This window comes from Coffea eugenioides, chromosome 3 (genome assembly GCF_003713205.1).
Source record: "Coffea eugenioides isolate CCC68of chromosome 3, Ceug_1.0, whole genome shotgun sequence".
Lineage (NCBI taxonomy): Eukaryota > Viridiplantae > Streptophyta > Magnoliopsida > Gentianales > Rubiaceae > Coffea > Coffea eugenioides.
Window position 1 is genome coordinate 13842145 of NC_040037.1, and position 21564 is coordinate 13863708.

The following is a 21564-nucleotide window of genomic DNA, read 5'->3' on the forward strand; positions in this document are numbered from 1 at the left end:
TTGAATATCCAAACTGACTTAATTGTCGAAATAAGGTCGGGGGATAAAGCCCCATACATTGCAGATCTGGCAGGTGAATTCCTTCAACTAGGTCTTTCAGCCGAAAGTCACTTCTTCAAGATTGACTCGGTCCAACCATTCGGAAATCACCTCATCACTTACCACTCTGGACTCAGAAATAAAAGTCACGACTTTTTGTATGGTGTGCGGCTGCTTACAGCTTCATGGTGTGTCTGTGGCAACATCTACTGTACAAAGCTTCCCACTACTACTGAAGTGTGAAAGAATCACCTTCTTTTACTCGGCTTCTACCTGCTGAACCAAAGAATTCATCATCCTCTGTTCTTGGCTCCAATGAGCTTGCAATTACGGATTTACAGCCAAAAGAAAACACTTCAATATCAGCTCAGTACGATCATTTCCTTTACTTTTCTTGCCTTTTTTTCCATTCTGATGACTCTAATTTTATTCCCATTGATATTCTATTGAATCCGCACTTCTTCTGAAAAGAATACGACTGTGCATAGAAAATGAGAGAGATTCAGATGTTTTCCAATTTGTTTAAAGTCTACAGATGTCATCTATGGCATTTACACTTCGAGTTCTCTATGCACTATTTTATTCCAATTTTATTGGTCACATTTTGTGTCATTGTTTTTGTCTAGTAAATAGACTTCTTACTCATTAAACATAGAGTCCTTCACAGGTTTCATACAGATAGCACAGGCATCATTTTTGCAGCTATATGGTCGACATAAGGGGTCCATACAGATATACACACATAGAATACAAAGGATAAAACATCATATCCATTCATTCAAGAGCTGCAAAAGATATACTCAGCATGTCCTGGTACAAGAACAACCAGTTTTTTCACACGACCCAATCTTTAATCAAATACAGAATCTGTGGTCACCACAAGGATTAACTTTTTATTGGAACAAAGCTATTAAACCCTCAAAGCAATGAAAATGGACCATCAGGCAGATGGTTATAAGAATTATCACCACAACAAAGGTCGTTTTCATGCACTCTTCCATGTTGACAAAGGTGGAGTATCAGAATTTTGCCAAGTGGCAGTGCCGGACCCATATCTATCACCCTTGACTCCAGATGAAGCAAGGCATTCAAGCTCAGCAAGATCCTCTGCTAACAGTTTTACAGATAAAGCTCCAATATTCTCTTTCAGGTTCTCAATTTTGGTAGTGCCAGGTATGGGGCAAACATCACTTCCCTGGTGATGGACCCATGCCAATGCTAGCTGTGATGGGGTACAACCCTTCCTTGAAGCGATGTCATTAACGCGCTCAAACAAGCTCTTGTTATGCTCAACATTTTCTGGTTGTAATCTTGGCAAAAACTGCATCACATAAAATTTAAAATTTCTCAATAAACAGTTATGCAAGCATTTTCAGAAGGAAAAAAACCAATAAACAGTTATGCAAGTATTTTCAGATGGGAATAAAGCACACAAATTTGCAGCATGGTAAACTCAACTTACATAGCTTCAGGGGAATGATGGGACTGTGCAAGTTAAGACAAAAATGAATTCGGCTAGGTTCTCTCATTATTCCAAAGTCAGCAATATCTACTCCAGAATGTAGAAAAGATACCAAGACATAGAAACCAATATTACTTGAGAAATATATTAATCCAGTCATGTAGGTTGATCATCATAACTGAGTTACAGCTTAACATAACAAAGATGACTCACTCTTCTAAGATTTTCCTACACTTCATCTAGTATATTTCAAATTGCAGAACCTATAGGAGGCACAACTCTGGAACGTATTGCCAGAGCGAATAGGCCCTAGTAAGTTTAACAAGCATTTACTTAAAAGTGACTTTAACTTTCTTCAAGCTGCTTGTTAAGAAAGTCAAGCACCTTACCATAAAGGAAACAAGCTGTCTGTATTAATCGAGTATGAATTGATGAAAAAGTCAAAAGTTAGCAAGTTAAGAAGTGTTATATAAGCACTGATTACTCTAGCATTACACAGGACAAGAGGACTGGAAAAGAAACATGTTAAAACAAGTTGAAGCACAGTTTTATAGTATGCAAATCAAATCAAGATTTTAGCTTTGGCAAATGTTGGCAAGGAGACCTGTTAACAAAGATCTTCTTTTTTCCTAGTTAGGGACAGTGAGGCCAACTATATGTCAGGCATACATTCAACCCAAAGTCGGACTTGTTACCTTAAGACATAAATATGTTTTGGGAGTCAATTTGGGGGTGTGGATGTCATCTATTATGCATGCCATAAGCATTTAGGCTGGCTGCGCGTAATTCAAAGCTCTTGCTAGAAAATTTGTGAGAGTTACAACATGCGAAAATGGCTGAAACTATGTTCCCTGGACATTAGTTGCAGTCATCTGATTATAAGTTAGTGAGCTAACTGTCGTGCTTTTTTAGCTCCCAATGTATCATCTGGAAGATTAGCACTTCAATCAGTACTATCACTTACAGAATTAGACCTAAAGCCTTTACAAGGTTGAAGGATATACATTGATAGGAACTACACCTTCACCCAGAGAGGTGGTGGATCCTTTTGAAACGCTTATCTAATAAGGAAAGGGAAATAGTGCTAAAACCTGTTTAGACCCTCCAACTATAACTTGGTAGGTATTTTAAAGGTTATATCTCCAGTTTTAATAGTAATTTAATAAATGCAAGTCCTTATGCCTATGCCTTGAGGCTTCACCTTGGCCCACAAGATACAGCTCGTTGCCTAACTCCTTTGCCTTAAAAAATCACTCTTGATTTGAATGAGCCTCCCCAAGGGAAGTTCCTTTGGTTAACAAAGAGTACTCTTAAGCTATTATCATAAGCTGACAAAATTGTAATGTACCTTTGAATTAGGATAGCATGTAGAATACGCACAACAATGTCAAAAGACATGCTTTGTCCTTCTCTTCCGTTGAAATTTCAATAACTTTGATTGCATAAGGGAGGTTTAACCAAACTATTGTATTTTGAAAAGTTCAGAAAGTACAGCAAATAGACAAAGGGTAGGAACATCAAGCAAGACAGTTAGTGAATGTGATATAAGTAGATAAATGACAGATTCGTACTAACCATAGACATTCTATAGTAAAATGCACTTGATCATAATGAATGTGCACAAACCTTTCGGAAGTCACCATCAGCCAAATTCTCCATCAACTTTGGACCTGATGAGAAAAATCCTCGTCCAAGTGGACTGTAAGCCACAATTCCTATGCCAAGTTCTCTAAAAGATTGTAGAAAAATGAGTTAGAGTAGCATATTCTTTGCACACCCTAAAGATAGTAAAGCAAAAAACTCCCATACCTGCAAGTAGGAATAATCTCTTCCTCCACATCTCTGGTCCACAATGACCACTCCAGCTGTACAGCTGTTATAGGATGAACAGCATGTGCTCTTCTAATTGTTGAAGCTGAGGCCTCAGATAGACCTATGTACTTTATCTTACCCTCTTCAACCAGTTTTTTAAGCTCTCCTATCTAGGAAAAAGAGAATTTGAAGGAACAGATGCTATTATAAAAAGTTCGTTCAGTATTAATTGTCCCAAGACAAGTGAAATCTAAATGCACGTGGCCGAAGTACATAGTTCATTGCAGTGGTGCAATTTCGATCAAATACAAATCAAGCCAATAACATCAAAGATGTAGTGGTAATTAGCTGCCACTAAAGGTTAGTGCTCGAAAGGAAATTGTTTTAACCCAAATGGTTGAAATAGCTCTTCTTGCAACACCAATATGATTCATTTGGCATTCTTGGTTTTTCATAAACAAAGCAAAAATTGTATCTGACCAATTTCTGTGACCAATCTTGTTTGATTTTGTTCAACTCTGTGATGGACCGAGTCAATGTATTTTGAGAAAATTTCTTTCTAATCCTAAAGAAATCAAGCAATACTGTTTCTGGGCTAAACACTAAAACAGCATAGAAAAAGTTCCACAAATGTTTATAAAAAGGACAACTTGAACCATGCATGTCAACTAATGACTGCCCACATTGCTTAATGCACTACAAGAAGAGAAGCCACAAGGGGGGACAGAAATGGCATATCGAATTTCAACAAGATAGGACATCTCAAATTAAAGACAAAGCACAGGTCATCATATCTTAAAGAAGGTCATACAATGTACAGTAATATGCTAATCAGGCAACAGTATTTGTGCACATATAAACAATTCTTTTTCCCTTTTTCCTTTTTGGGATCAGTTGCTGGTACATATATTTCAAAACCAGTATTGTTGAAAATCTAGAATATCTTTTTCTATGTATATCCCATGATCTCTGCTATATCCCATGATTTCTGCTCTATTTTAGGATAGAATAATTTACTCCTAATGTATTTTTGGATAGAATAAATTAACTCCTAATTTTTAGGAAATTACAGATTTCATGGAATTGACAAAAGTCCAATTCCATTTGTATAAATGTTGTACAGAGTCTAGAACAAAACATATGACAGAACAATTCAGTTTTCTTTTTTGTTCATGGTATCAGAGCTTTTGCTCTTGGGACCTCTTCTTGTCAGCCTTCATTGCTGAGTGCTTTCCTCTCTTCAAGTCTTTATTGCCAAGTGCAATTTCCAGCCTTCATTGCTGATATTTTTCATTAGGCCTTCATTGCCAATTTTTCTTTGAAACCTCCAACATGTCTGAAACTGAAACATCAGAAATCCACTCCAATACCAAATCAGAAGAGACCTCAAATATTCCACAAACAGGGGATTTGCAGAGTATCCAGGCAGCCTACAGGCTCAACGGGAAAAACTATTTGAAGTGGTCACAATTTGTTCAAACATTTCTCAAAGGAAAGGGCAAAATCAGCCACTTGCTTGGAACTGGACCGAAAAAGGGAGATCCTAAATTCGCTGCTTGGGATGAAGAGGATTCTATGGTCATGTCATGGCTGTGGAACTCCATGTTACCTGAAATAAGCGATACTTGCATGTTCCTATCAACAGCTCAAGATATATGGACTACTATTCGACAGACCTATTCAAAGGCAGGAGATGCTGCCCTAATCTATGAGATCAAAACAAAGATCTCAGCCACTAAACAGGGCAACCTTTCTGTTACTCAATATGCCAACCTTCTGCAAAATCTATGGCAGGAACTGGACCAATATCGGTGTGTTCAGATGTTCTGTAGTGAAGATGCAGCCACCTTGAAAAACTTTATCGAAAAGGATAGAGTTTATGACTTCCTTGCAGGTCTGAATGTGGAATTTGATCAGGTCAGAGTCCAGATATTGGGGAAGGAAAGATTATCATCTCTGAATGAGACAATATCATTGGTTCGAGCTGAAGAGAATAGGCGAGAAGTCATGTTAGAGCCTAAAACATTAGAAGGCTCGGCAATGATTTCTACAAAGTCAAATAAAGACACAATTTGGTGCACGTACTGCAAAAAATCACGCCATACGCGAGATGATTGCTTCAAACTCCATGGGAAGGAACAAGTCCTTAGTCGTAAAGGAGGATTCAAAGGGGGAAAAGCCCACTTAACTGCTGGAGAAGACCAAACACAAGAAAAATCCAACCAGACTGGTATGGGAGAATTCAAGAAAGAAGAAATCGAAAAGCTAAGAAACCTCCTAAATTCCCTTGAAAAGTCCTCTAGTACGTGTTCATTGGCTCAATCAGGTAAGTACCTTAACTCTTATGCTTTAAGTGCCTCAAGCATGTCTTCTCTAGGCTCTTGGGTCATCGACTCAGGAGCTACTGACCATATGACTCACAGCCCAATCAGATTTAGAACATACAACCCATGTCCTGGAAATAGAAAAATTACTGTTGCGGATGGATCTCCTATAACTGTTGCAGGCCAAGGGACAGTAAATCTATCAAATTCTTTGTCCCTAAATAATGTGTTGCATGTCCCAAAATTGTCCTCCAATCTCATATCCATCCATCAAATTACCAAAGATCTGAACTGTAGAGTAATTTTTTATACTACTCACTGTGTTTTTCAGGATTTGGTTACGGGGAGGACGATTGGACTTGCTAAGGTGAATGACGGGCTTTATTACCTTGAGGAGATGAGTGGCAACAAGAAGAACAAAAATCAGTTATCCCTCACCTGCTCCTCAAATAATAAATCTGAAATTTGGCTTCATCATTTCCGTCTTGGTCATCCATCTTTTATTCTACTTAAAAGCATGTTTCCTTCACTTTTCAAGAATGAAGATGTTAGTAGTTTCCATTGTGATACATGTGAAATTGCTAAACATCATAGACTATCATTTCCATTGAGTAATACAAGATCTACTAGACCTTTCTCTTTGATACATACTGATATTTGGGGGCCTTGTAGAATTTCTAGTATTTCTGGAGCAAAATGGTTTGTCACATTTATTGATGATTGTACTAGAACTACTTGGTTATTTCTTATGAAAGAAAAATCAGAAGTAAGCAGTATTTTTCCAATGTTTCATAAAATGATTTGTACACAATTTGGAAGTTTGATTAAAAGAGTAAGATCTGATAATGCAAGAGACTATTTTAATCAAATTCTCTCATCTTTTTTCCAAAAAGAGGGTATAATACACGAGTCATCTTGTGTAGATACACCCCAACAAAATGGGATTGCTGAACGAAAAAATAGACATTTACTCAATGTGACTCGAGCAATTTTGTTTCAACATAAAGTTCCAAAAACTTTTTGGGGGGAGGCTGTTTTAACTGCTGCACACTTGATAAATAGAGTACCTTCAAAAGTACTAAATAATCAAAGTCCCATTGCTGCTCTTTCTGGTTTTTACCCTGATTTTAATGTCTCTTGTACATTGTCACCAAAAGTGTTTGGTTGCGTTGCTTTTGTACATGTTCATGCACACCAAAGAGGGAAACTTGATCCAAAAGCTTTAAAATGTATTTTTGTGGGATACTCAAACACAAAGAAAGGATATAAGTGTTATCATCCTCCTTCAAAAAAATTTTTTACCTCCATGGATGTCACATTTGTTGAAAATGAACCTTACTCTCAAAGTAACAATCCTCATCCCCAAGGGGAGAGTTCTTGGGAAGATAAGGAATTTCTCCTTGATCTTCAAAGTCCTACACTAAACTTAAAGTCTTTCAAGCCGGACCATACACCAAATTCTAAAGGAGAACATACTAGCAGTGAACTTGAACCTGAATTTGAAGTTGAACATGCCAGTAAAGAAATTGAACCTGATCTTGGAGTTGAGGGAAAATCTGGTTTAAATCCAACTACACCACTCAAGGTCTACTCAAGGAAGAAAGTTCATATTTCTGAACCTGTGCAAATCCAAGAATCTGAACCACAATCAGGTACTCTGAAAATTCTGTTCCTTTGTGTGTTCAATTTGACTCTGCTCCTTGTGAATTTAATGATTTAGACCTGCCTATTGCTGTTCGAAAAGGAACACGAGAATGCACTAAGCATCCAATCTTAAATTTCGTGTCTTTCCATAGACTCTCTCCACAACATAAAACTTTCCTTACCACCATCAACTCTATTTCAATTCCACAAACACTACAAGAGGCACTTAGAAATAAGAACTGGTTACATGCTATGAAAGAGGAGATGAATGCCCTAGAGAGAAATAAGACTTGGAAAATTGTAAACCTACCCAAAGGAAAGAAAACAGTGGGGTGTAAATGGGTGTTTACTTTGAAATATAGAGCTGATGGTTCATTAGAAAGGCATAAAGCTCGGTTGGTCGCAAAAGGATATACACAGACATATGGGATAGATTACCAAGAGACCTTTGCACCCGTTGCAAAAATGAATACTGTGCGTGTTCTTTTGTCTTTAGCCGCTAACTTTGGTTGGTGTTTACAGCAATTTGATGTGAAGAATGCATTCTTACATGGGGATTTAGAAGAAGAGGTGTACATGGAACCTCCACCGGGTTTCAATGAAATGTTTTTTGAAAAGAAAGTGTGCAGGTTAAAGAAAGCTTTATATGGATTAAAACAATCGCCAAGGGCTTGGTTCGGAAGATTTACTAAAGTGATGTTAGCAATGCAATACAAACAAAGTCAAGGAGATCATACTTTGTTCATAAAACATTCAAAAGGAGGTGTTACAGCTCTACTTGTATATGTAGATGACATCATCATCACCGGGAATGATCCAATTGAAAGAGAAACACTCAAAAAGTGCTTAGCAAAGGAGTTTGAAATTAAAGAACTAGGGAGGCTGAAGTATTTTTTAGGCATTGAGGTGGCATACTCAAGAAAAGGCATCTTTGTTTCCCAACAAAAGTATGTCTTAGACTTGCTTAAAGAAACAGGCAATCTTGGATGCAAGGCAGCAAGCACATCCATTGAGCCTAACTTGAGATTGAATGAAGAGAAGGATGATAGCACAGTAGATAAGGGAAGATATCAGCGGTTGGTTGGGAAACTGATATACTTGTCCCATACAAGGCCGGACATAGCATTTGCTGTAAGTGTAGTAAGCCAATTTATGCATGATCCAAGAGAGAAACACTTGCAGGCTGTCAATAGAATTCTATCCTACCTCAAAGGGACACTGGGTAGAGGAATTTTGTTCAAGAAAAATGAAGGATTGCTCATAGAGGCATATACTGATGCTGATTATGCAGGTTCTGTTGTAGATCGTAGATCAACTTCAGGATATTGTACATTTCTTGGTGGGAACCTAGTGACATGGAGGAGTAAGAAGCAATCGGTTGTTGCAAGATCAAGTGCTGAAGCAGAGTTTAGAGCTATGGCTCATGGAGTTTGTGAATTGCTATGGCTCAAAATAATACTTGATGATCTTAAAATCAAGAGTGAAGGACCTATGAAACTCTATTGCGACAACAAGTCTGCCATCAACATTGCACACAATCCAGTGCAACATGATTGCACAAAGCACATCGAAGTTGATAGACATTTTATTAAAGAAAAGCTGGACAGTGGCATGATTTGCACTCCATATGTAGCATCAAATAATCAATTGGCAGATGTCTTAACTAAGGGACTGCCAACTTCCAACTTTGAAGACATTACATGCAAGATGGGAATGGAAAATATCTATTCACCATCTTGAGGGGGAGTGTTGAAAATCTAGAATATCTTTTTCTATGTATATCCCATGATTTCTGCTATATCCCATGATTTCTGCTCTATTTTAGGATAGAATAATTTACTCCTAATGTATTTTAGGATAGAATAAATTAGCTCTTAATTTTTAGGAAATTACAGATTTCATGAAATTGACAAAAGTCAAATTCCATTTGTATAAATGTTGTACAGAGTCTAGAACAAAAGATATGACAGAACAATTCAGTTTTTCTTTTTGTTCAAGTATTATCATTATCTAAAACACTATGTCAAACTCATGGAACATGCAACTTCTGGACCAATTGCACAGCATATGAAACTCAATCTCCTCCAAAGGTTGAATGCAACCAAATTTCATCTATTCCATTTCTCCTGCATCTAGTATCACAACCAGTATTATCGTCATCTAAATTACTATGTCAAACTCCTAGACCATGCAACTTCTGAACCAATTGCACAGCATATGAAACTCAATCTCGTCCAAAAGTTGAATGAGACCAAATTTCATCTATTCCATTTCTCCTACATCTAGTACCACAACTACTAGTAGATTAGATACAGTTAATTAATGCTCTAACAAATGGCCTTTCTACTGTATTTAGGGCATAAATATCTGTTACACAGAAATAGAGTGTTTGTATAAAGTGATATATCATGACAGTATCTCCATCTATAGTGAGCCAAAAACAGTTGCACCATCAATATATTTGCAATCGAATATTGCACGATTTTCTGGGACTTGGAGGATATTTTTTCAGAGACGATTTAAAAGCTTCCTTTCTTGGTAAATGAACAATATTGTGGATCTCAACTGCAAAGCAGAAGGTGAAACAGGATAGTGGAGTAATTGGTGTCTTCCAGCATACTTCGGGGATGCAAAGCATGTTAAACAAAAGTCAATTGGCTTCTCTCTGGCAGAACATCAACAAAAGCATATTCACAGACACAAATTGAAAGTGGCTCTTGAACGGCAATTGACTAAGTAAATATAGCATTTTAAAATCTTGACAAATATGAAAAAATAAGCACTTCCACAGGGATAAAAGCATAAGATTGACTCTGTTTAGCTGCAGATGTGGCTTTCAGCTTAGTTACCATATTTATAAATTTACACTTGGCTACAAAACATAAATCTGAAAATTGCCATGCTTGACAAATAAAAATGTCCACAAAGCTGTACAAAGAAAAAATTTCCTTTTCTTCATTTTTCACATAAGTGACATCTAGTATAAATTTCTGACTTAAAATTGGAAAAGTGACTGATATTTGCTTGCCAAAGTTCCATATTCCTATGTATTGTCAGACCTCTTAATCTGCTTCTTGGGCCTAAAAAAGGTCGCAATCATACAAACCATTATAACAGTTAATCTGACTTATATGCAAAGTTTCAATTCATCAAGCATAAGAATGAATATTTAAAACACAAAAGAAAACTGGAGCAAACCGTGATTTCAATGGGAAGACGTGTATCAATCCGATGTTGATAGTAGAGATCAATGCAGTCAACACCAAGTCGTTTCAAGCTTCCCTCACATGCAGCCCTTACATAAGCTGGATCACCACAAACCTCCCGCTTTCCATCCACAAATCTGACCCCAAATTTTGTTGCTATCTCCACTTTCTCTTGTATCCCTCCCTTCAAAGCCTACATTCATTTTTTCAAAACATTAATCATCCAGGGTACACAGATTAATACATATCAATACAAACAGTTTTACCTGATCAGTTCTTAGGACAGAATATATCTCAATCTTGCCTACTTCTACAAACTAATATTATGCTATTTGTTTCCTTTATATGATGATCCTGTCTAAAGAGGCCAAACTATTTCTAACTCATAGTCTTTCACAACACTTCAGGTTTACTCCTTTTGTTAGGTCTCGACTACTTCTTCGCTATGATCTTCCCAGTAGTTCATATAGGAGCTATAGCCGATTCATTCCTCTAGTTCATTTACAGTTTCCTCTAATCCAAATTTCACCTTGGATTTTGTATAAACCATGCGAAGCAGAGACACAGAAGATACTGTTGAGTTTTTAAAAATAATTTTTTTAAAAATACTGAGTCCCAACGCAATATCAATTCCAAAAAGTTAACCAAGGAAAGGAGCTATCTAAGTTCTAACCACTGCACTTGTACATTTGTAACTGGGGAGCTGAGAAACTGGACTAAGGTACAAGTACTAAAGCATGATTTACAACAATCAAGAATCATACTGATACAGTTCGGGCTACAGTACCTTGCCGACGAGTATTTCGTTGGTGTACGGCCCGTACATCTCGGCGGTGTCGAAATGGGTGATGCCTCGGTCAATAGCATAGTGGATGAGCTTGATCATGTCGGGCTCGGGCTTGGGCGGGCCATAGAAGGCTGACATGCCCATACAGCCCAGCCCCTGAGCTGAAACTTCAAGCCCCTGCGAACCCAGCTTGATTCTGGGCACTTTCACTTCTTCTCCTGCTGCTGCCGCCATTTTCACACACGACAGAGAGGAAAGAGTCAACTCCAGTACAGAGAGGAAAGAGTTGGTGGAAGAAAGTATGGTGGTTGAGCCTCTGACGTAGCAGGTGACAGCTGAGGAACCAATTCCTTAACTACGCATTTTGTAAGCAGGTTGGTGTTTTATTTATTGGAGAATTGCAGTTTTTATCCTCAATGTTTGGCCAATGTGTCAAATTAGTCCCTAATATTTAGAGGTAGCAAACAAATTCATTTAATTAAATTTACCCATATTCACTCATGAATAAATAGATATGGGTATCTTAAATTTTTGCATATGAATATAAATGGGTTACTCAATAATACCTATTTAATATATGGGTATTATTGGATAATCCATCAAACTTAATTAACCTATTTAAAATTGTAACCCATCAAACCTCCTCTCTTTCCCAACCATTTTTTTTTCAATTTTTCATTTTGTTATGATATTAACTACTTTTGTTTCATTATTATTATTATTATTATTTGTTGGTTTTATCTTATCATTTTATTTTCTCTTAGTTTGTTAACTTGCTCATTTTTCAGTATTACCAATTTATGATAAGTTTTAGCCTCTTTTCTTACCTTTCCAAAATAAAAATTTTAATTTACATACAAAAAAATGCTAGGGTTTCAAGATTTTTGAATTAAGTTTTTATGTTGACTTTTATAGTACTTAGTTCAATTTTTATATTCTTATTGTTCAATTATTAAATAATATATAATTTTACAACATAGAATACGGATGGGAAAAATTGATAATTAGACTTATTGAATATTATAAGTAAATATTTAAAACTAATGATGGGTGCAAAATGTGGTGTACATTGATAATTTAGTTTGTAGAAATGCATTTAAATGAGTTTACAAAAAGTTAAAATTAATGGATTATAAATGGATAATTGGGTTACCCAATTCAATTTTTGACTTACCCATTTATACTTATCTAATTAAATGGGTATAAATGGGTTGACTCACTTATACCCATTACCCATTTTACCGAACACAAATCCATCCAAATCACCCATTTTGACACCTCTACTAATATTTCTTTCGATCAAAATAAATTTGGTTTTCAAAATTTCATATTTAAGCAAGTTTAGAATAACTAATACTCAAAATTAAATTTGTGTCATTCAAAAGTTTTGACTTTAAAATTTTTATTCCTAAAGTTTGAACTTTCGATTAATATAGTCCCTTGGTTTTTAAATAAGCATAGTCATAAAATAAATTGAATATGAATTGAATAAAATATGTACTATAACAAATGTGTTCCTAAATACCGACAAAAATCTCAAAAAACACTTCACATCGTAACAAAACTATCCTTTAGCTAAAGAGTGACTCTTTATTAAATTAGTTACAAACTTAAAAGCTATACATGAATAATATATAAGGTAAAGCTAGCTAAAGAAGAGAGAATATTAATTTAAACGTGTAACTTTAATCTAACTACCATTATACAAATTCTTGCAATACTTGAGGACATGGACTTCAAATGGTTATAGTTAGAAACTGTCATACAATAACTAGTGAGGTAAATACCAGTAAAAGTGCTTTTAGACAATTTTGAAAAAAAAAAATCTTTTGTTATTTTTCCTTCGTGTTAAAACTATACGCCACTGATAAATTTTTAAAGCAATTATTTAATATTCATAACATTGATAATTTTTTTGAATAATTCTATAAAATATACATTTCATTTGAAACTTACTTGATAATATTGAAATGTTAAAAAAAGGAGAAGAAAAAAGAAAGGAAAAGCTATTTGATTATCAGCTTAATTTACATACAGTGTATATGCACATATTTCAAAGGAATATTTAGTTGCATGTTTAGTAATCAATGTAAGTGAAAAAAAAATTATAGAACTCGTGATCTATTAATTATTCATAATGCAAAGAATAATTGCATATATTATGCCAAATTCAAGACCAATAATATGTGCCAAAAAAAAAAAGACAGATATGGAAAAACTAGTGGCATGAATAGATAAAACAAAGAAAATAAAACAAGCAGGAAAAAGAAGTTTAGTTGGCACTCTGTACTTATGTAAGGCAATTCCAATTCAGTTTGTATCTTTTTCCATCCTAAAACCCTTAATATCATTATTTGAAACTTAAAGGACTATAATAATTCAAACTCTAAATAACAACAAGTTGATTGACCGTTAGAATTGTTAGATTTCTATCAATTATTCTAAATTTTCATAAAATTAGAAACTTTAGAAACCAAATTCGTTTTGATAGTCAAAACATTAAAGCAAATATGGCACATGGGCCATACATTGGAACTAAAAATATTATTTCTCCCTGATTTATTTGTTTGTTTATTTTTTTAACAACGATTATAACTAATCATTGGATTTGGATGGCGAGGTTAAAATGGACTTTTTTTCTTCTCTCTCAAAACAAAAAGGAGTATTTAATTTTTTTTTTCTCAAAACAAAAGGAGTGAGATAGAAGTAGACAACCCATCCATTAGCTTGATGTTCATGATATTGCCACTAATTTGAAAAAAAAAAATGGGAAATGCTCTCGTGTAATTCTAGCACAATTATCGACTTACGTGAATGATAATTGAATACCACATGCTATTACAAAGTTACAGATAAGGTTTATTTTTAGTTTCTGATAAATTTAGTTTTGGAAAAAGATTGTGCATCATTCCAAAACAGTCGTGAACAATTGCACCAACAACCATTCTTACCCTCTTTAATTTGATTTTTGAGATTCACAATTTTCTAATCTAGAGATATGTGGAAGATTCTATATTTAGTTATTAATATAATGTATATATTTTTACTATTTGATGCATAACAATTAATCTGAATCTGAATTTAAAATCTAATTTTGCATATCTATCATGTATCTAAAGTGCATACTAATTAATTAGTACGTGAATTATTAGTCCAGTCTTATTGTTCAAAATTAGCAGCTATTTTACTTTTTTATTTTTAAATTCAATTTAACATGCACATTACTGCACGTGACTAAATTCTGTCAATAATTCAAAATAATTCTTCAAATATCCTAAATTTGCTTGAAATTGGATACATTGAGGACTAAATTTGCTCTTGCCAAAACTTTAATGGCTAAAACTACACAGGTACTAAACATCAGGGACCGGATTTATTTTTATCTGAGCTTTAAAAACTAAAACCGCACAAGTATTAAATATGAGGGACTAAAAACTATATTTTTCCAAACTTTTTAATCAATTGGATTAATTATCTATCTTGACAATTTAACTCCAATGATGTACGTACAGAGATGTAACTAATTCCTTTGTTAGATCTCTTTCCTAATCAAGATAGTTCAAAGTTATCAATCCAACTCTCAGTCGGCACCTAATTATGATTTGTTTGGTTCTCAAGAGTTTTGCTACATCCGGAGATGCAACATTATTAGAATAACCTAATAAGTCTTACGATAACGTGCTCCATCACCATCTGCCATATTAGAATAACCTTAGGTAAGAGAACTTTCTACTCAATCTTCATGACTTTTCCACCATTCTTTCTGTCAATGATCCTGCTTTCTGAAGCATGTCTAATCCAGTTATGATCCTACTTTCTGAAGCATGTCAATGCTCCACCACCATTTTTTCCACCAACTGCAAGCTGTTGTCAAAATATACACATTCATGGGATCTTGTTGACCTAGCTAGCTCTTGGAAAATCTGCTCTGGATAAAATACATACGTGAGATCGAGAGTCGATCTGATAGCACCACTGATCAGGGATACAGGGGCTTATCTAGTTGCCAAGGATTTTGCAGAAGAACATGTCATTCATTATGAAGAAGCATTTGCCCCTATTTTGTTTGGATACTATAGTTCGAAGTTTGCTTGCTATTGTTGCTGTTTGGCAATAATTCAACATTTCAAATAGATGTAAATGTATTATTTCCTGTTTGAATTGCAATTTTCTAGAATTTTTATAGAAAATGTACTGTAATGATTTAATATATGTAAGGGAAAAAAATGATTGAGAAATGTGTTCACGAACCATCTAGAAAATTTTTGGTGAAAAATGGCTTACCAAACAAGGAGCAACTTCTTGAAGATACAATCCAAAAACATCATATCTCAAAAAAAGTGTCACAATATTTTTCTATAAAAACTCATAAAAAAATGCAACCCAAACAAGGCATTAAATTTTAAGTGGAAATTTTTATGTAGGGAAGGAAGATTTGGGTACAAGAAAATTAATATAAGAGGAAAATATAATATGAAACTATCGAGTTCAACAGAAAAGCTAGATAGGCAACATTTGCTGGATTCGAAGGAAAGAGTTGTGTATTGATTTGGCCATGGCGGAGAAGAGGAGAAATATTGGAGCGATGGGTGGGGGCAGAGAAGGAAGTGAAGAGAGGCGGAGCTGGTGGAAAAGGGAGGGAGAAGAAATTTGGGTTAAGTAAGGAAGGTGAGACTTAGGGGGTGTTTGATAAAATTAAAGTTTAAAATCTAAAATTTGAAATCTGAATTCATTAGCTTATTGAATTATTAAATATTAAATCTAATATATTTGAGTGTATATCACGCTCAGTGATAAACTATTAGTTTATCACTTAATTTTGAGAGTAAGTTTTGTCTAGAAAATTCAGTATCACTTAATTAATTAAGATGTTCAATTTTTGGTTATCAAACGATCTGAATATGTTAAGATCTAATCCATTAAATTTAAGTATTAAATTATGTTATCAAACAGAACCTTAAAAAATACTAATTAACCGGACAAGCCTATAACCTGTTTATCTTTTGGAATAAGTCGATAATCGTAAGGATGAGATACATCCATAACTAGAACATGTTTCTTCTCCATCTCCACCACCAAGAACTCGATCCACAAGACATTAAAGAAGTTGGCGAGTTCTCCTAAATTATGATCCGATTAGATTCACTCCAAAGGATAATCAAGAATGGTTTAAGGCACGTCAGCAGAGAGAGTTCAATTATGAAATGCATGTAGCCCCAGAAATAGATTCAAAATTTCAAATCAGTGAGGGATTTTAACATTCTTGGTTGGGCTCCAATATTATCTCTTCCAAGTTATATCTATCCAACTTTGATCAAAGAGTTCTACGCCAATATAATGAACAAAGGTGGGCATAGTAGAGAGGTCATCAAGTCTTGTGTCCATGGGAAGCAATTGACAATCACTCAAGATACATTGGTGGCTTATTTTGGGTGCAATAGTGAAGGTCCAAGCATTGACTTGAAAAAGGAGTTTCACTCACCTGATGACGATTGGGATCCTGTTTTAGTCATGGTGTGCTTTAAGCAATCTTTTGATTACACTAGAACTTCTCAAAGATCTACACTCACGGCTAGTACATTTGAACCACGCCATCAGATGATCTTACATTTGTTTTCAAGAAATGTGATTCCAAAGAAAAGTAGCATGAATGAAGTCTGCAATAGTGATCTTTATTTCTTGGATTGAATGTTCCACAATCGAACTTCTCCATATGCTTGGATTCCACTCTTGAATATCAGTATCAACCATATAAAGACGGTTGCTAGGCATCATACTACCAAGCTTAGGTTTGGGTTCCTACTCTCTTATCGTTGCTATTTGAATAAGAGAGAGTTAATACAAAAGACATGGAAAAGGTGCATGCGAGGGTTATTTATGAGCTTAATGAATATACTCTACATGAATTGAGTATAAGGGCTGCTGATATTTTTCATCCACCAAGGCCTAGAAGATCTAGCCAAGCAAGGGATCAGCAATCTTCATTGTCCACTCCATGAAATAAAGATGAAACTAGCTCTTCAATGTCTGCACCACCACTGCCACCTTCACCTTCCCAATCAAATTGGTAGCACCTTTTCAACATGATTAATTGTTTTCAAACCCGAGTGGAGGAACACTTTGATCAAATCGATGCCAATTTCGAATGCTAAGACATTCGAGTGCGTCGCATCGAGGATCACTTGGGCATTTCCCAACTCTAACCATTCACTCATGCACCTTCTAGTGAGGATTAAGGATTTCAGGGCACTACAACCACTTCTGGAAGCATTACCTCAATTTTGCTCTCTGTTTCTTTTTGCTATTGCCCTTGTTTCAATTTTAGTTGTATTTCTTTTGCTTTATGGATTACTAATAGTAGGACTTATGCCGTGCTACTTCTGACTTATCTGCAGTATTTATTAAGCAGTAGACTAGATGTTTGTAAACTCATGGTTGCACTGGCCTTCATCCTTTGTATTTAGGGAGTATTTCTTTCTTTTGTTGTTTTATCTTTGCCACACATTGAAGACAATGTGTATTCAAAGTGTGGGGGAGGAGATATTTATGCTTCATGAATTCTTGTTGGCCTTGATATTGGACATGTTAGTTGTGCTTGTATTTGTGAAAATTTTGAGTGTGTTGGCAAGGAGTTTAGTCCAAATATAAAGGGAAATTCTGTCAAAATTTTTTTGAAAATCTTGTGCCAGATTGCAAAATTACCCCAGAAGTTTTCAAAAGTTCACTAGTTCCTGCTATTAGAATTGAATTTTTCCTATATTTTGAAATAAATTTATATGACTAAGGAAGTCAATTTCATATTTGGCTTGGAAAGTATTATTATGTGATTAGAATTTTTGCATATTCTGGTGAAATAGAGAAAATTATGCCTAAAATTTTGTTGTTAAACAAGATTTCTTGCTTTAATAGATTTTATAAGTAAATGATTGATATAGTTAATAGAGTTATTCCCTTCCTATTCTTTAATTTCTTGAGGGAATTCATCAACCTTTACCTTGATTAAAAAAAATTTGTGTTCCTCATATGATTTAAGTACTAATATACAAATGTTAAATTTCGCGTCAAAAGGTATTTAAATTAAGAGTATATAATGTAAATCGAATAAGTGAGGTTTTGAGTAACTAGGGATCTTCATTTAAAAATATCGATTTTCGCGTCAAAAAGCCTCTTCACAATTTGAGAGAGCTATTTGATAGTAAAAAAAGAATAAATCCCTCTTGAAGTAAGAAAAGTGGCATGGAAGAGAAAAACCTTGAAGTAATTATATGATTTGATGACTTGTACAATTTAGTTAGACTAAAAGATTAAGTTTGATATGAAATTAAGATATAATTATTTCTCTTTTACTTGATAGTTGATATTACGAGTATTTATGGCAATTTGAATAATTGCATAATGATAGTTTACAAAATTATGATGAGGAGCTGCATTTTAAAAGTTTCACATTATTTAGTTCATTCTTAAATCATTGTTGTATGGTTTTTCCTATTCCTTGAGGACAAACAATGATCTAAGTATAGGGGAATTTGATAAATGTTCATTTTACATACTTTAAAGGACATTTATTTTCTTACCTTCATCAGGAAATTAGGGTTTTCAAGAATGAAACTAACTCTTTAAATTATAAATTTTTATAAGTTTCATTTTGTATCAATCACATGTATTTGAGCAACTTTTTTTAAAGCCCCGTACACCGGGCAAGATGCCAGCCCCAATTTATTAATCTGAATTGATAAAGTTACAGAGTAGTGTGAGAATAGAGCTAAAAGACTAGGGGTACTACTCCTTTACAATTATTGATTTATACGAATATAAAGGAATTGTCTAGCATCTAAACATGAGATTCCTTTCACTCGCTTTGATAGAGTGGTAGCATTATAAATAATGATTGTCACGTAATTGCTGCTTGCTTCACAAGTGCATCAACTGTTGAGTTGGTCTCCTTATAGCAATGTTCCAAAACAAACTCGACTTGGGTTAACACCTACTGTATTTGCCTAATGATTACATCAATCCTCCAAGGCAGAGCTGAAATTTGTTTTACTAAGTTAAGCAATTGCACAAAATCCATGTACACTATCACCTTTGTTAATCCAAGAGATGTACAAAGTTGGAGACCTTCCAAAAGAGCCCTCGCCTCTAATTCCATGTTCGTGTGAAATCCATAGAAGAATGAGAGAGCACCCTGCACGTGGCCACATGGCCATTAGGATTCCTTATAATGCCCCCTCCTCCTGAATAACCTAGGTTCCCAAGAGATGAGCCATCAACATTCAACTTATTGTAGGGGAAGAATGGCAAGAACCAAACTAAAGTGATGCATTTTGTTGATGCCAGCCTTCTTGAAAAGGGTAACAATCCCAAATTCAGCCAGGCATCGTCTTCTTGACTTGAGGTAGTAAAGGAATGAGCTGCTTCAATACTGTGAAGTGACCAGGAGACCTGACGGCAAATTTGATCTGGAGATATGACCACATCCTCATAATGGCCTTATTCCTTGCCTTCCACAGTTCCCAACAAATCAACACAGGCAAAAAATGAGCTAAGGCAGCTTTTAGAGAATTCCCAAAGGTATGCATCCACCAACTTTGTAGCTTTTGTATGAGTGAATCCATAGCAGCTCTTTGAAGACCTAGCAACTGCTCAAACCACTCCCAAACTTGATTAGCTACCTAACACTCTATGAAGGAATGTCTCAAAGTCTCCTCAGTGGTGCAAAAAGAGCATTTTGAAGGTAAATAAAAACCAAAGTGCTGCAATATATCTAGAAAGGGAAGCATGCAATTAAGCAAATGCCACATGAAGATCGATATTTTGAGAGGAATACACCGGTCCCAAATGAGCTTTCACGAAATTAAGGGAGGATTGGCAGGCTTTTGAAGCTTTTCCATGGCTAACTGAAGTTTGAAATGATCATCTAGGTGGCCGCCTAGACTAGAAGATCCCGACCTATTGAGATTTGAAACCTTTCCATTGAGAATATGCCACCTATCCTCCAGTGTAAGCACCTCGCAGATGTGATCCAAATGCCATAATCAATTCAATTTGATCCACTTCTTCCCAGAAAAATTGAGACATAATCTACTCAATTTGGCACAAAACACTTTTTGGGGATTCCAAATCCTCAAAGATGTATAAAGGAATAGCCAGTAAAACATGTTTGATCAAGATCAAACGTCACCTGACAAATAGCAACTTCGTTTTCTAGCCTACAAACTTGTTTTGCATTTTGACTATTGTTGTCATTTTTTGAAGAAAAATAAAATTTACGATCACAGGTTTAGAAAAATGAATTTTAATTAATTTTGAGTGAAAAATGAGTTTTTAATTTTTAGAAAATGGACCTAAATGGGACTTAAAAAGTGCGATGATTTTGACCCAAAAATAAAAGTTTAAAAAGGGTTTTTAATAAAAAAAAATAGGAGTCACCACTTGGTAATGAATTAAGGTGTACCAAATCACCTAGAAATAAATTTCAAATAAAAAGTAGAGAAAACCCTTTTTAAACGACTCCAAATCTTCGAAAATCAGAGAAAAAAGTTCAGGAGTTACGATCGAAGAAAAGGAAGGCAAGGATAAAATCCAAAGCACCCTTTCAACCTAACTAAATCTAGTTGCGTGATTTAGTTAAAAATTTTCTTAATTTAACCTAAAAGCTTATCACATTTGGATGTTTACTATATGAATGCAAACCTAAATCTAATGGCTATCGGGAGGGTCAAGATATTTCTTCAAAACTTGATTGGTGCAAATCGTATTAATTGTGACGCCCAAAAGTGACTCCTTAAAGAGGTCACGAAATTGCAAAAAATGATACTCGAAAGAAAGAAAATAATAAAAATATATATAACCTAAGGGAATGCATCATAATGGGTGCGGGGAACTAACACTCGTGACTTCAATTTTTCCTTTTATCGAGGGAATACAAGCGTGCTAAGTGTGAGACCCCGAAATTTTACGTGTCTTTATAACCCTTATATGATCTCACTTACTTTTGATTTTCGATTCTTTTAATGGTTGAATTTGAGTCAAGAGAGTGAATTTTGTTAAGAAAAGTTTCATATTCTCAAGTTGTTAGAAAATCTTGAAATTTTCGCAGGAAGTTCTGCGCAGATTTGGGAAATTGGCTATAATTTCGTACAGGAAAGTCGGAATTGAGTCTTGTTTGTTGTATTTAAAACTAGACTCATAGGACTTCCTACTCTATCAATGCAGAGTTTGATTCAATCCCTAGAAATTCCAGAAATTTGGTAAAATTGGTTGAAAATTCTGTCCTGCACAAGTTACAAT

At 35.0% G+C, this 21564-nt stretch overlaps 1 protein-coding gene across 1 annotated transcript; it reads right to left on the minus strand.

Annotated features, from left to right (window-relative positions):
* Positions 1–784: 784 nt before the first annotated feature.
* On the minus strand, positions 785–11603 carry LOC113766953 (probable aldo-keto reductase 2). Its single transcript, XM_027311114.1, has 5 exons — positions 11275–11603; positions 10480–10680; positions 3311–3483; positions 3128–3230; positions 785–1360 (listed from the first exon to the last, which is right to left on the minus strand). The coding sequence occupies exons 1-5, from the start codon at positions 11506–11508 to the stop codon at positions 1025–1027; spliced, it is 1047 nt and encodes a 348-aa protein (XP_027166915.1). The 5' UTR covers positions 11509–11603; the 3' UTR covers positions 785–1024.
* Positions 11604–21564: the final 9961 nt, after the last annotated feature.

Bases quoted from the DNA above. Each gene is read 5' to 3' on its own strand.
- LOC113766953 (XM_027311114.1), bottom strand. From the start codon at position 11,508: ATGGCGGCAGCAGCAGGAGAAGAAGTGAAAGTGCCCAGAATCAAGCTG. The intron at 10,681-11,274 runs GTACTGTAGCCC...AAATGAATGTAG, and splicing joins ACGAAATACTCGTCGGCAAG to GCTTTGAAGGGAGGGATACA. The intron at 3,231-3,310 runs GTATGGGAGTTT...ACAATCTTTTAG, and splicing joins GAGATTATTCCTACTTGCAG to AGAACTTGGCATAGGAATTG.